Source organism: Oncorhynchus nerka, linkage group LG27 (genome assembly GCF_034236695.1).
Source record: "Oncorhynchus nerka isolate Pitt River linkage group LG27, Oner_Uvic_2.0, whole genome shotgun sequence".
NCBI lineage: Eukaryota > Metazoa > Chordata > Actinopteri > Salmoniformes > Salmonidae > Oncorhynchus > Oncorhynchus nerka.
In genome coordinates this window covers 48,504,461-48,516,800 of record NC_088422.1, presented here as the reverse complement: position 1 = coordinate 48,516,800, position 12,340 = coordinate 48,504,461, and the positions used below count along the sequence as shown (strand labels likewise).

At 41.2% G+C, this 12,340-nt stretch overlaps 1 protein-coding gene across 1 annotated transcript in view; it reads left to right on the top strand.

Moving 5' to 3' along the window:
• ksr2 (kinase suppressor of ras 2) overlaps window positions 1-6,843 on the top strand; it is a 145,516-nt gene extending 138,673 nt beyond the window's left edge. The window contains 3 exon segments of the mRNA XM_065011148.1: window positions 3,143-3,277; window positions 5,806-5,935; window positions 6,697-6,843. Of these exon segments, the coding sequence (XP_064867220.1) occupies window positions 3,143-3,277; window positions 5,806-5,935; window positions 6,697-6,843 (412 nt within the window).
• Window positions 6,844-12,340: the final 5,497 nt, after the last annotated feature.

The window sequence follows — 12,340 nt, the reverse complement described above, 5'->3', positions numbered from 1 at the left end:
TTTAATTGGACGGCAAAATGGCTAGCTAATTAGTAGGTTTGACAGAATGACAAGACAAGCATTTCTTGACTGCCCCACTCTGAGCAGGAACGTTATCTTCAATTCAATTCAATGAACTTCATCATCTGAATAACATGGCTGTTTGCCATAGCAGAGGAGGGGAGAGCATTGAGAAGATGTACAAACAATCATGCCCCTGAATATTATCCTGCATACACTGAGTGTACAAAACATTAGGAACACCTTCCTAATATTGAGTTGCACTCCTTTTCGCCCTCAGAACAGCCTCGATTTGTCAGGGCATGGACCCTACAAGGTGTTGAAAGCGTTGCACAGGGATTCTGGCCCATGTTGACTCCAATGCTTCCCACAGTTGTGTAAAGTTGGCTGGATGTCCTTTGGATGGTGGACCATTCTTGATACACATGGGAAACTGTTGAGCATGTAAAACCAGCAGCGTTGCATTTCTTGACACAAAACGGTGCGCCTGGCACCTACTACCATACCCTGTTCAAAGGCACTTAAATTTCTTGCCTTGCCCATTCATCGTCTTAATGGCATACATACAGTGCATTCAGAAAGTATTCGGACCCCTTGACTTTTTCTACATTTTGTTATGTTACACCCGTATTCTATCAAATTGATTAAATTACATGTTTTACTCATCAATCTACACACAATAAATACCCTTATAATGATAAAGTGAAAATAGTTTATTTATTAAAAATAAAAACTGAAATACCTCATTTACATAAGTATTCAGACCCTGCTATGAGACTCAAAATTGAGCTTAGGTGTATCATGTTTCCATTGATCATCCTTGAGATATTTCTACAACTTGATTTGAGTCCACCTAATTCATTGGACATTATTTGGAAAGGCACACACCTGTCTATATAAGGTCCCACAGTTGACAGTGCATGTCAGAGCAAAAACAAAGCCATGAGGTTGAAGGAATTGTCCATAGAGCTCAGAGATGGGATTGTGTCGAGGCACCGATCTGGGGAACGGTACCAAAACATTTCTGCAGCATTGAAGGTCCCCAAGAACGGAGGCCTCCATCATTCTTAAATGGAAGAAGTTTGGAAGAACCAAGACTCTTCCTAGATCTGGCCGCCCAGCAAAACTTAGCAATCGAGGGAGAAGGGCCTTGGTTAGGGAGGTGACCAAGAACCCGATGTTCACTCTGATAGAGCTCCAGAGTTCCTCTGTGGAGATGGGAGAACCATCCTGCAGCACTCCACCAATCAGGCCTTTATGGTAGAGTGGCCAGACGGAAGCCCACCTGGAGTGTGCCAAAAGGCACCTAAAGGATTCTCAGACCATGAGAAACAAGATTCTCTGGTCTGATGAAACCAAGATTTAACTCTGTGGCCTGAGTGCCAAGCGACACTTCTGGAGGAAACCTGGCACCATACCTGGCGATATGACGATATATATTGTGTGACAATAGAAAAACATATATTGTTTCATATTATGCTGTATCTTTTATTTCGTTGTGTCGCAAATCACGCTCTTTACGTCAATATTTTTTGTCAATTGGATAACGCTTTGTGTTCTTCCACACGTGCCATGGCAGCATCATGCTGTGGGGATGTTTTTCAGTTGCAGGGACTGGGAGACTAGTCAGGGTCAAGGGAAAGATGAACCGAGCAAAGTACAGAGAGATCCTTGATGAAAACCTGCCCCAGAGTGCTCAGGACCTCAGACTGGGGCGAAGGTTCAGACTGGGGCGAAGGACACCGGCCCTAAGCACACAGCCAAAACAACGTAGGAGTGGCTTCGGGATAAGTCTCTAAATGTGCTTGAGTGGCCCAGCCAGAACCCAGACTTGATTCTGATCGAACATCTCTGTAGAGACCTGAAAATAGCTGTGCAGCAACGCTACCCGTGCAACCTGACAGAGCTTGAGAGGATCTGCAGAGAAGAATGGAAGAAACTCCCCAAATACAGGTGTGCCAAGCTTGTAGCGTCCTACCCAAGAAGACTTGAGGCTGTTGTCGCTGCCAAAGGTGCTTCAACAAAGTACTGAGTAAAGGGTCGGAATACTTATGTAATTTCTAAAACCCTGTTTTTGCTTTGTCATTATGAGGTATTGTGTGTAGATTGATGAGGGGCCAGAAATGATTTAATAAATTTTAGAATAAGGATGTAACGTAACAAAATGTGGAAAAAGTCAAAGGGTCCCGAATACTTTCTGATTGCACTGTACACAGTCCATGTCTCAATTGTCTCAAAGCTTAACAATCCTTCTTTAACCTGTCTCCTCCCATTCATCTACACTGATTGAAGTGGATTTAACAAGTGACATCAATAAAGGATCATAGCTTCACCTGGTCTCACCTGGTCAGCCTATGTCATGGAAGAGCAGGTGTCCATAATGTTTTGTACACAGTGTATATCTCCATTATAGAATAGAGAACAGAATAGAATAGATAGAGTTAGAATAGAATAGAATAGACATTAGCGTTAGAATATCATCAGATTCAGTTGGGAGTTAAATTAAACCATCGGCTTTATGACTCAACGGATTGTTAACTGTCATCATGACAATACTGTTACTATGAATACTCATGGGCTAGACTAGACAGATACAGTCCAATTGGATGGACATACCCACACCAGTTCTCTACTGTGCTGTGTTAGAGAGCTGGCAGTGTGCCTGTCTATCTGAGTAAGCACTCAGGATGCATTTTGAAGTAGTTGTGAATAGAGGGAGAGAGACAGCAAGAGGGAGGGAGAGAGATCGAGAGAGGGAGATAGGCAGTTTGGAACATAGTGGAGACAGAGTGGAGAGGCTGACTGAGTCATCAGGAATTAGAATTTCTAATGGGGTTTGATTGCATCCAGGATTTTTCAGTCAGGGTTCGTTTGGACTAACGGGAGAGGAAGGAAAGGACAGATTCAACCTTGAGACAAAATGCTGCTTTAATTCCATTCAAAGTTTTTCCAGTGTTTGAATGAACTATAAGCAGTTATTCTGTATTTAGATCAAAATGACATGGCACAAAAATGTTTAAACATTTGACTACAACTTCTGTGGAGGGATGACATTTGGAAATCCTGAACGTTGAGATAAATATGAAAAATCACCACACACCACATCACAGAATTCAGACTGTGTCCTGTCTCTTTTCTGTAGCCGTAGAGAGGACAAACTGAGAATCCCCAGTGGATGGCTTTGTCACCTGGCCCCTGAAATAGTCTCTCAGCTCTCCCCTGAAACAGAGGAGGACAAGCTGCCTTTCTCCAAACAGTCAGATGTCTTTGCTTTCGGGTGAGTACAGCTACATCTCAAATGGCACACTATTCCCTATTTAGTGTACTACTATTGACCAGGGCCCATAGCTCTTCTCTTTGTTCTGAGGAGTGTTTTAGGGGCCTCTTTACTCTGATGGTTTTTCCAGTCTCTGTCTTATTTTCAAGCCTGATTTTATTGAATTGAATTCATTTGAATCAACGTTATCCCACAAGGGGAAATTTGATTTGACACCAGCAAGACACATATTATAATGTTTTTGTTTAGTTTTTTTGTAGGTCCTAATCCATCTCCTGGCCCCTCCTTGGATTTTGTGTTAAATTAAATTCTCTACAACAAAGCTTTCTTAGTGTCCAACAAGCTTTCTCTACCCTTAACCTTGTTCTGCACACCTCCAAAACAAAGATAATGTGGTTTGGTAAGAAGAATGCCCCTCTCCCCACAGGTGTGATTACTACCTCTGAGGGTTTAGAGCTTGACCTCATACAAGTACTGGAGAATGGGAGTATGGCAAGACAGTACACTGTCCTTCTCTCAGCACATATCAAAGCTGCAGGCTAAAGTTAAATCTAGACTTGGTTTCCTCTAGCGTAATTTATCCTCTTTCACCCCAGCTGCCAAACTAACCCTGATTCAGATGACCATCCTACCCGTGCTAGATTACGGAGACATAATTTATAGATCGGCAGGTAAGGGTTCTCTCGAGAGGCTAGATGTTCTCATTCGGCCATCAGATTTGCCACCAATGCTCCTTATAAGACACATCACTGCGTTCTATACTCCTCTGTAAACGGCTCATCTCTTGTATACCCGTCACAAGACACACTGTTTGATGCTTCTTTATAAAACCCTCCCAGGAGTCTTTCCTCCCCCTATCTGAGATATCCACTGCCACCCTCATCCTCCACATACAATGGCAGTCACATTCAGTTAAAGGTCCCCAAAGCACACACATTCCTGGGTCGCTCCTCTATTCAGTTCGCTGCAGTTAGCGACTGGGAACGAGCTGCAACAAACACTCAAACTGGACAGTTTTATCTCAATCTCTTCATTCAAAGACTCAATCATGGACACTCTTACTGACAGTTGTGGCTGCTTTGCGTGATGTATTGTTGTCTCTGCCTTCTTGCCCTTTGCGCTGTTGTCTGTGCCCATTAATATTTGTACCATGTTTTGTGCTGCTACCATGTTTTATTTCTTACATGTTGTTGTCATGTTGTGTTGCTACCATGCTGTGTTGTCATGTGTTGCTGCCTTGCTATGTTGATGTCTTAGGTCTCTCTTTATGTAGTGTTGTGTTGTCTCTCTTGTTGTGATGTGTGTTTTGTCCTATATTTAATATATACTGTATATATTTTAAATCCCAGCCCCCGTCCCCACAGGAGGCCTTTTGCCTTTTGGTAGAACAAATAAGAATTTGTTCTTAACTGACTTGCCTAGTTAAATAAAGTTCAAGTTAAATAAAAATCCATCTTCCCTCCCAAATCATGTATGGAATGGTTATAATAACCAAGCCCATGAGTCTTTCCAGGCCACCTGTCTGACCAGGAACAACTCTGTTATCCTAGTTATAACACTCCATGCTTCAGGTCAGCCTTTCCATTTATGTTTCTTTTTCATCTTCTGTGATCGTCACAGATGCAATTGCGTGGCTGGACCCTGCTCTGTTGACTCCTAACACAATTGCATTTTCAGATGCCCTCCCATATGGAGGGACTGACACTGAATCAGTCTGAGGGGGACGGATGCAGCATTCACACACGCTGGATGATTCCCAAATGGCACCCTATTCCCTATATAGACCAGAGCCCTATGGGAATAAAGGGAATAGGGTGCCATTTGGGATGTATCCACTGTCCAGCTGGTCTGTTGGTGCCTTAGTGTTACCTAGAGGTGACCCCTGAAGCTGTTTTACATATTCAACAATCCTCCATGTGTTTTTCTGTCTTGGCCGAATGCTATTTTTATGCTACTCAAACCCGGTCGTTGACATGGCAGTGGAAAAAATGGCTGCTCATAATGCTAAGAGAGGATGCTGTGACGGTGTTGATGACGTATGACTATGTGTTAATGGACTGTTTATCAGATCATTTACATCTAACAGGTTTGATATAAAGTTAGTTCCTCAGCATTAAAGGGCTGTTTCTTTAAAAAAAAGGCAAACTTGTGGTCTGTCTGTCAGACTCATTGTGGTGGCTTCTGGGGCTTTTAAATGGATTCAGACAACTACGACAGGCATACAGTATAGAAATCCACATTTAGATATTCAACTTGGTGTGATACCCCTTTTGTGTGAACATCTATTGTAGTATTATTTTTTAATAATGTCAACATTATAGGAAAACATTACATGTATACATCCAATCTCTCTGAGCGGGTGCTGGATATATTTTCTTTTAAAGAGACGCAGCAACCCCACATGGTATGCTACCACATGGAATTTATCTGTGACAAAGTTAAATGCACAATGCAATCATTCCCATTTTGTAAACCATGGGATATTTCATACATCCGCTCCAACTGTCCCCCCCGTACTGTCCCTGCAGCACTATCTGGTATGAGTTGCATGCACGTGAGTGGCCTTACAAGAACCAGCCAGCAGAGGTTATCATCTGGCAGGTGGGCAGTGGGATGAAGCCCAACCTCACACAGATCGGCATGGGCAAAGAGATATCGGTGAGTGTTCCTCATACACGGTAAACTGGTTGTACCACACTTCAGGTAGAAGTCGCTCACTAGTTGTATGTGTACATATTGTATGTCTATGGGCAAAGAGTTATCGCTGAGTGGTGTTCTTCGTAATACTGCACTGTTGACTGTTTTTCTTCACAGAGCAAAGCTCCACACCTGGTTGTTTTTATGTGTGATCTGCATACTTGTTTATTTGTATTTATGATGGATCCCCATTAGCTGCTGCCAAAGCAGCAGCTACTCTTCCTGGTGTCCAGCAAAATTAAGGCAGTTTATACAATAAAAAATAAAAAATCTATACATTCACAGATTTAACAACACACTGTGCCCTCAGACCCCTACTACATACGTAGCTATAGTACTAAATCCATGTGTGTGTATAGTGTGTGTGTGTGTGTGTGTGTGTGTGTGTGTCTCTGGCAAAGTTTGTGTTGCTTATTATTTCCTAGGTGTTCAGAATGAGCATCTTCATTCCTGGAATGTTCTTGGAATAAGTCTAAATTATCAGGTACACCTGTCTAGGCAGTCTGGGATGTTTTTGAGTTTTCTGTTGGCTGTTGTTTAGTTATTTGTGTTTTCTGAACCACTCCACACAAGAAGTTCTCTCACAGTGAAGAATACAGTTATCTGAATCGGGTGGCATTCATAATTTTGTCCAGTTACACTTGTGGCTCTTTCACTCCAGTGTTTCCTTTATAGACCTGGGTCTCTGAAGGGGAGTCTGTTCTGTCTCTTTCTCTCTCCAGGACATCCTGCTCTTTTGCTGGGCGTTCGAGCAGGATGAAAGGCCCAGCTTCTCCAAGCTGGTGGATCTGCTGGAAAAGTTGCCAAAACGGAACCGTCGCCTTTCCCACCCAGGGCACTTCTGGAAGTCAGCTGAGTATGTCAAATGAGATAGACGCTAAACGACAACAACTTTTACTACTACAATACCTACCACTCACAAAACCACAACTCCCTTAGAGTGCACTGAATCCAAATACCAATCAATGAGTAAAACTGTCTAGACTACAGTATGTATCCTCATGGAGTGTGTGTGTGTGTGTGTGTGTGTGTGTGTGTGCGTGTGCGTGTGCGTGTGTAAGAATAGGTGCAGTTGACCAAGACCCCCTGAATCTAGACTTCTCAACATCCTCCGAAATCACATATTTTTGGTTTATTGTTTAATCACATGGAATATATGTTTTATTTGATTACTCGAATGACCTGTTCAGTTTGTTTGTTAGCTTATTTATTTTGGAATGTCTTTTTCTCAATGTCATGTTTTTTTCGTGTCATGAATCACTTAATTATCCATGGAAAATGCATTTTTATGAACAAATGTGTGTTTTGTGTTTTCTTTTCGGAATGAAATTGTTTTTTATAGTGAAAGTAATTATTTTACGAATTGTGAAATGTACATTTTTAAGTCATTGTCTTGCCATTTCCCTTGTATGTCAACTGTCTCTGTCATGTGTTTGACCCTGGTTACCTCATGGTCTCATGTGTTTGACCCTGGTTACCTCATGGTCTCTCATGTGTTTGACCCTGGTTACCTCATGGTCTCTCATGTGTTTGACCCTGGTTACCTCATGGTCTCTCATGTGTGAATGTCTACATGTTTGTGTTTTCTACGTTTGTCTCAAAGCTTTATCTTATAGTCATTATTTACTATTGAATGTGATCACTCCTGCCAATTGTAGGGCTGGATGATGGTACAGTACCTTAGTAGGAAACTGTTCTCCAATTGGCCTGTGCTTTGATTATCGGCTGTGAACACTGTTGAGCATGCATCAAAAATGGCATCCTGTTCCATACATAGTGCGCTACTAAGGTCAAAAGTAGTGCACTAGATAGGCAATAGAATGTGAGATGTTTAAACTAGAGCCTTTTTTTCAAACTGTGCCCTTTGGCTGTTGGTTCAGTCAGTAGGCCTACACTGACTGTCTAGAAGTCTCTAATGTGAAAATACTGTCACTCGAAATGTATCTCATTACAGTACCTACTATGAACTTGCTTAAACACCTTGGAGAATTTCTGTTACTGAGCCCATGGAGAAATATGTGTATAGTGGTTACTTTATTGTTTTAAAGTGGACGAGGGTAATCACAGATGTATAGCTAGCTATAAGCTCACTATTTACCTCCATGAATTATGACACAATCGATTTACTTCGGGAGTTCTTCAGCCCTATAATTGACAAAGCACTTTCTGAACAGAATATTCTAGTAACATGACTGTGTCCATGACCTGGCCATTTGTATAATATATTTCACTGCGATATTTTAAATATAGCCCACTAGAGCCCAGTCAGACTGAATGATATCATTGTGGATGAAAAGAAGTGTCTCGGTAAGAACTGTATGGCAACTGCTTTGGGGTCTGTACAGCCATGTCTTATATATAGATGCAGACAATCCAGTCCTGTATAAAGCCATTTCTACTACACTATATTATACAGTTTCCGACAGTGTTGGAAATGCATTCAAACAATTTGCTGCTGTTTTTTTTGGAGTACATCTGTCTATTTTGGATTTGCTGCGATTCCGATATTGTACGTGGTCGTTTATATTTGTACTGTTTACAACTTCTAAGTGCATGAAATGGACTATAAAGGATCTATTCTTGTTATTGCGATAAATAGTTGACTCCTTCAACTTTATCGGGTGGTAGGCAGGTAGCCTAGTGGTTAGAACATTGGGCCAGTAACCTGAAAGGTTGCTGGCTCGAATCCCCGAGCTGACAAGGTAAACATCTGTCGTTCTGCCCCTGTGCAAGGCAGTTAACCCACTGTTCCCCGGGCACCGAAGACTTGAATGTTGATTATGGCAGCCCCCCCGCACCTCTCTGATTCAGAGGGGTTGGGTTAAATGTGGAAGACATATTTCAGTTGTACAACTGATCACTGGGGTATTTCATGATTTACCTGTTGTAAGCATAGGGCCATCAAACGACATGGATACAACAGTTATACTACTGGCTTTGTAAAAAAGGAAATGTTTAAGAGAATGATTGTAATAGTATATTTATACATTATAATAGCCTATCGTGAAGAGGAATAACACATTGTGCTGAATTCGACAAGAATCTGACCAGAAAATGATTCTACATTTAGTGTCAAGTGTACATAACAGATTATAGACATACAATCTTTATCATCAGTTGCTGTAAATCAATATTACGGCAGCACTTTATAAAAACTCCAGGTAATAATGCATTTATAAGGAATTATTACATAATTTATGCATAATGTATTAATCATTACTGCCACATTTGTAAATGTTATTAACCTATTTATTCACACATTTATAAACAACCTTTAAAGTATTTCATAATGATTCATGAGATCATTCAAATTATGTTTAATATCGGTCCTTATAAGCATTTACTAATCATTAGTTAAGTCTTTTTTATAAATACTTAATAAACGTTTTGCATGGCTAGAGTAATTTCCATCAAAAAGATGGACATGCCATTGCGAGACATTCCAGCAGTACCTGGTGCTCCTTCAGGTCCCAAAATGTTTCCTACAACATATCAATGGTTAAACAATCACACAATACAGAGGATGTTTAAGAAAATATATTGGACATGTTATTCCAGAACAGTCACACTTTTGTAATAGTGTGATGTGGAACTTCAGACACCCTCTACGCTGAGTACAATTATGTGTTTAGTCCTTAAATGCTAAAATAAGCGTTTCTTGGCCGTGACTTTTCTACCAAAACCAAAGTGTGGATTTCAGTCACTCCTTAGAGAATTCTAATCTCGGTTAAACCAGAACTAAAATCGCATGTAATTTGGTCAGAAATTGGGAGCTCCAATTTGCGAAGTCTCAGTCAAACACTGGAACTACTGCTGCTCGTTATCCTACACATTCCATCCCGTTGTCACAGATTCTTCGGTTTATGTGCAGATATTACGAGAGATTAAGATTAGCCCATAGACTGTTTGCAAATATCTGTATACATTATTTGTCTTAATTATCCCATTACTTTACAACCTTTAAAGGTCCAGTAGAGGTGCCGCCAAACAAAGCCATGCGTGAAAATAGTGCAGTTAAAAGGCTAAAGCACTACCTCCCGAGTGTCGCAGCTGTCTAGGCTACTTACGCATCGCAGTGCCAGAGGCGTTACTATAGGCCCGGGTTCATTCCCGGGAGTACCCAATTGTCATACCCTGATGCAGAGGCAGTTCTAGCTTGTATGGCTCCCTGGGCGAACTGGGCTTCAGCGCACCCCGCCAAAAAAATTAAAAATAAAATCACCATTCTGCACTAACACATTTTTATTCAGACATTTGGAACACAAATAAATAATCATAACATTTGAAACTATATAAATATCAAAAAGAAGTAACAAAGACAAATAAAACAAATGTGTTGATTTGGCACTCGAGCATCAATACATTACCCATCCCCCAACACTGTCAACAAAGAGTCAAGACTAAACCAATTCACCTTGGTGGTGTGCAGACTGGTTTTATATTATTCTTAACGATTTCGTACAAACCAGAAATGAATGTAACAATATGGTTCCGAAACTATATATTCACAGTATTATGAATGAATTGTGGCTTATTTGGTAGCATTTCAGTGTGATTTTACTAATTGCATTAGTACTGTACAAAGTTAGATGTGCGCTATATGATAGATTACCCCGCTCTCGCTCCCCCATCTCGAGCTTCCAGTGGGGAGACCTGAGGTCAGCCTAACCCCGCACCCCTTCCCATCTCGTACTTCTGAGTGGGAGATTTTCCCAGGCAGTAGCCTGCCTAGCTCACAAACTAGAATCAGTGTGCCCACTCCGACAAGGTTAATTGACCCACAGTCCCACACGGTGACATGATATCATTGACGTGACGTGCAAATGAGCAATAGAAAACCGATTTCGCAAATGTCACCAATCCAAATTTGTGTGTGTGGGCGACCCGTGCCGCCCCCGGCAAGATGCCATCCTGGGCGGCTGTGTCACGGAAGTCATATAGAGGAGACCAAGGTGCAGCGTCGTAAGCGAACATAACTCTTTAATTAAAGAGAGAACACTGAACAGAACTAAACAAAACAACAAACTAAATCGTGAAGCAATATGGCTAGTGCAGAACAGGCAGCTAAACATAGAATAACAACCCACAAAATAACCAAGGAATAAACAGCTGCCTCTGACTGAGAACCAATCTAGGCAACCATAGACATATAAACATCTAGACTAGAAAAAACGCTAGACATACAAAAACCCCTAGACAATACAAAAACTAAATAAACCACCCTTGTCACACCCTGACCTAACCAAATAATAAAGAAAACAAAGATGACAGGCTGCCCATGTCGCCTATACCTAAATCTGCCACTGCCCTGATGTAAAAATACCTTAATAGAAATTGACTCAAGTAAAAGTCAGCCAGTAAAATAAAAATCTATCAAAAGTAAATGTAATTGCTAAAATAAACGTATCAAAAGTAAAAGTATAAATCACTTCGAATTCCTTATATTAAGCAATCCAGACGGCACCATTTTCTTGTTTTTAAAATGTTCATATAGCCAGGGGCACGCTCCAACACAGACATAATTTACAAACAAAGCATGTGTTTAGTGAGTCCGCTAGATTAGAGGCCATAGAGATGACCAGGGATGTTCTCTTGATAAATGCGTGAATTCCTGTCCTAAGTAGGACTTTTGGGTGTCAAGGAAATTGTTTGGAGTAAATAGTACATCATTTTCTTTAGGAATCAAATCAAATCAAACTGTATTTGTCACATGCCCCGAATACAAGTGTAGATCTTACTGTGAAATGCTTACTTACAAGCACTTTACCAACAGTGCAGTTCAAGAAAGAATATAGTGAAGTAAAAGTCAAAGTTGTCCAAAAAAAATGACTTAAGTAGTAAGTTCAAGTAATTTTACTTAAGTACGTTACACCACTGCCGGTGGGACTTTACTTGGCTCATCGCGTTCTAGCACCTCCTTGTGGCGGGCCAGGTGCCTGCGGGCTGACTCCGGTCGCCACTTGACCAGGTTTTCCTCCAAAACATTGGTGTGGCTGGCTTCCGGGTTAAGCTGGAGGGTGTTAAAGAGCGCGGTTAGGCGGGTTATGTTTCGGAGAACTTATGACTGCACCTTCGCCTCTTCTGAGCCCATTGGGGAGTAGCAGCGAGGAGACAAGATTGAAAATTGTGGAGGAAAAGGGGGGTCTTTTTTTTGTTATAATCACTAAAGCACTGGAAGCATTTCTACTTGCAAATTTCTACTTGCAAATCATACATGGAACATTTCTACCGCAATCACATATCAGTAGTAATGGAGGAATAAAAATCCATTAGAGAAAAACTGTTCGGTCAGGCCAGCTGTTGTTTGTAGGCTACATCTCCCTGTTTTATGATTAGTTTGTGTTCGCAAGGTTGACAACATTAGCT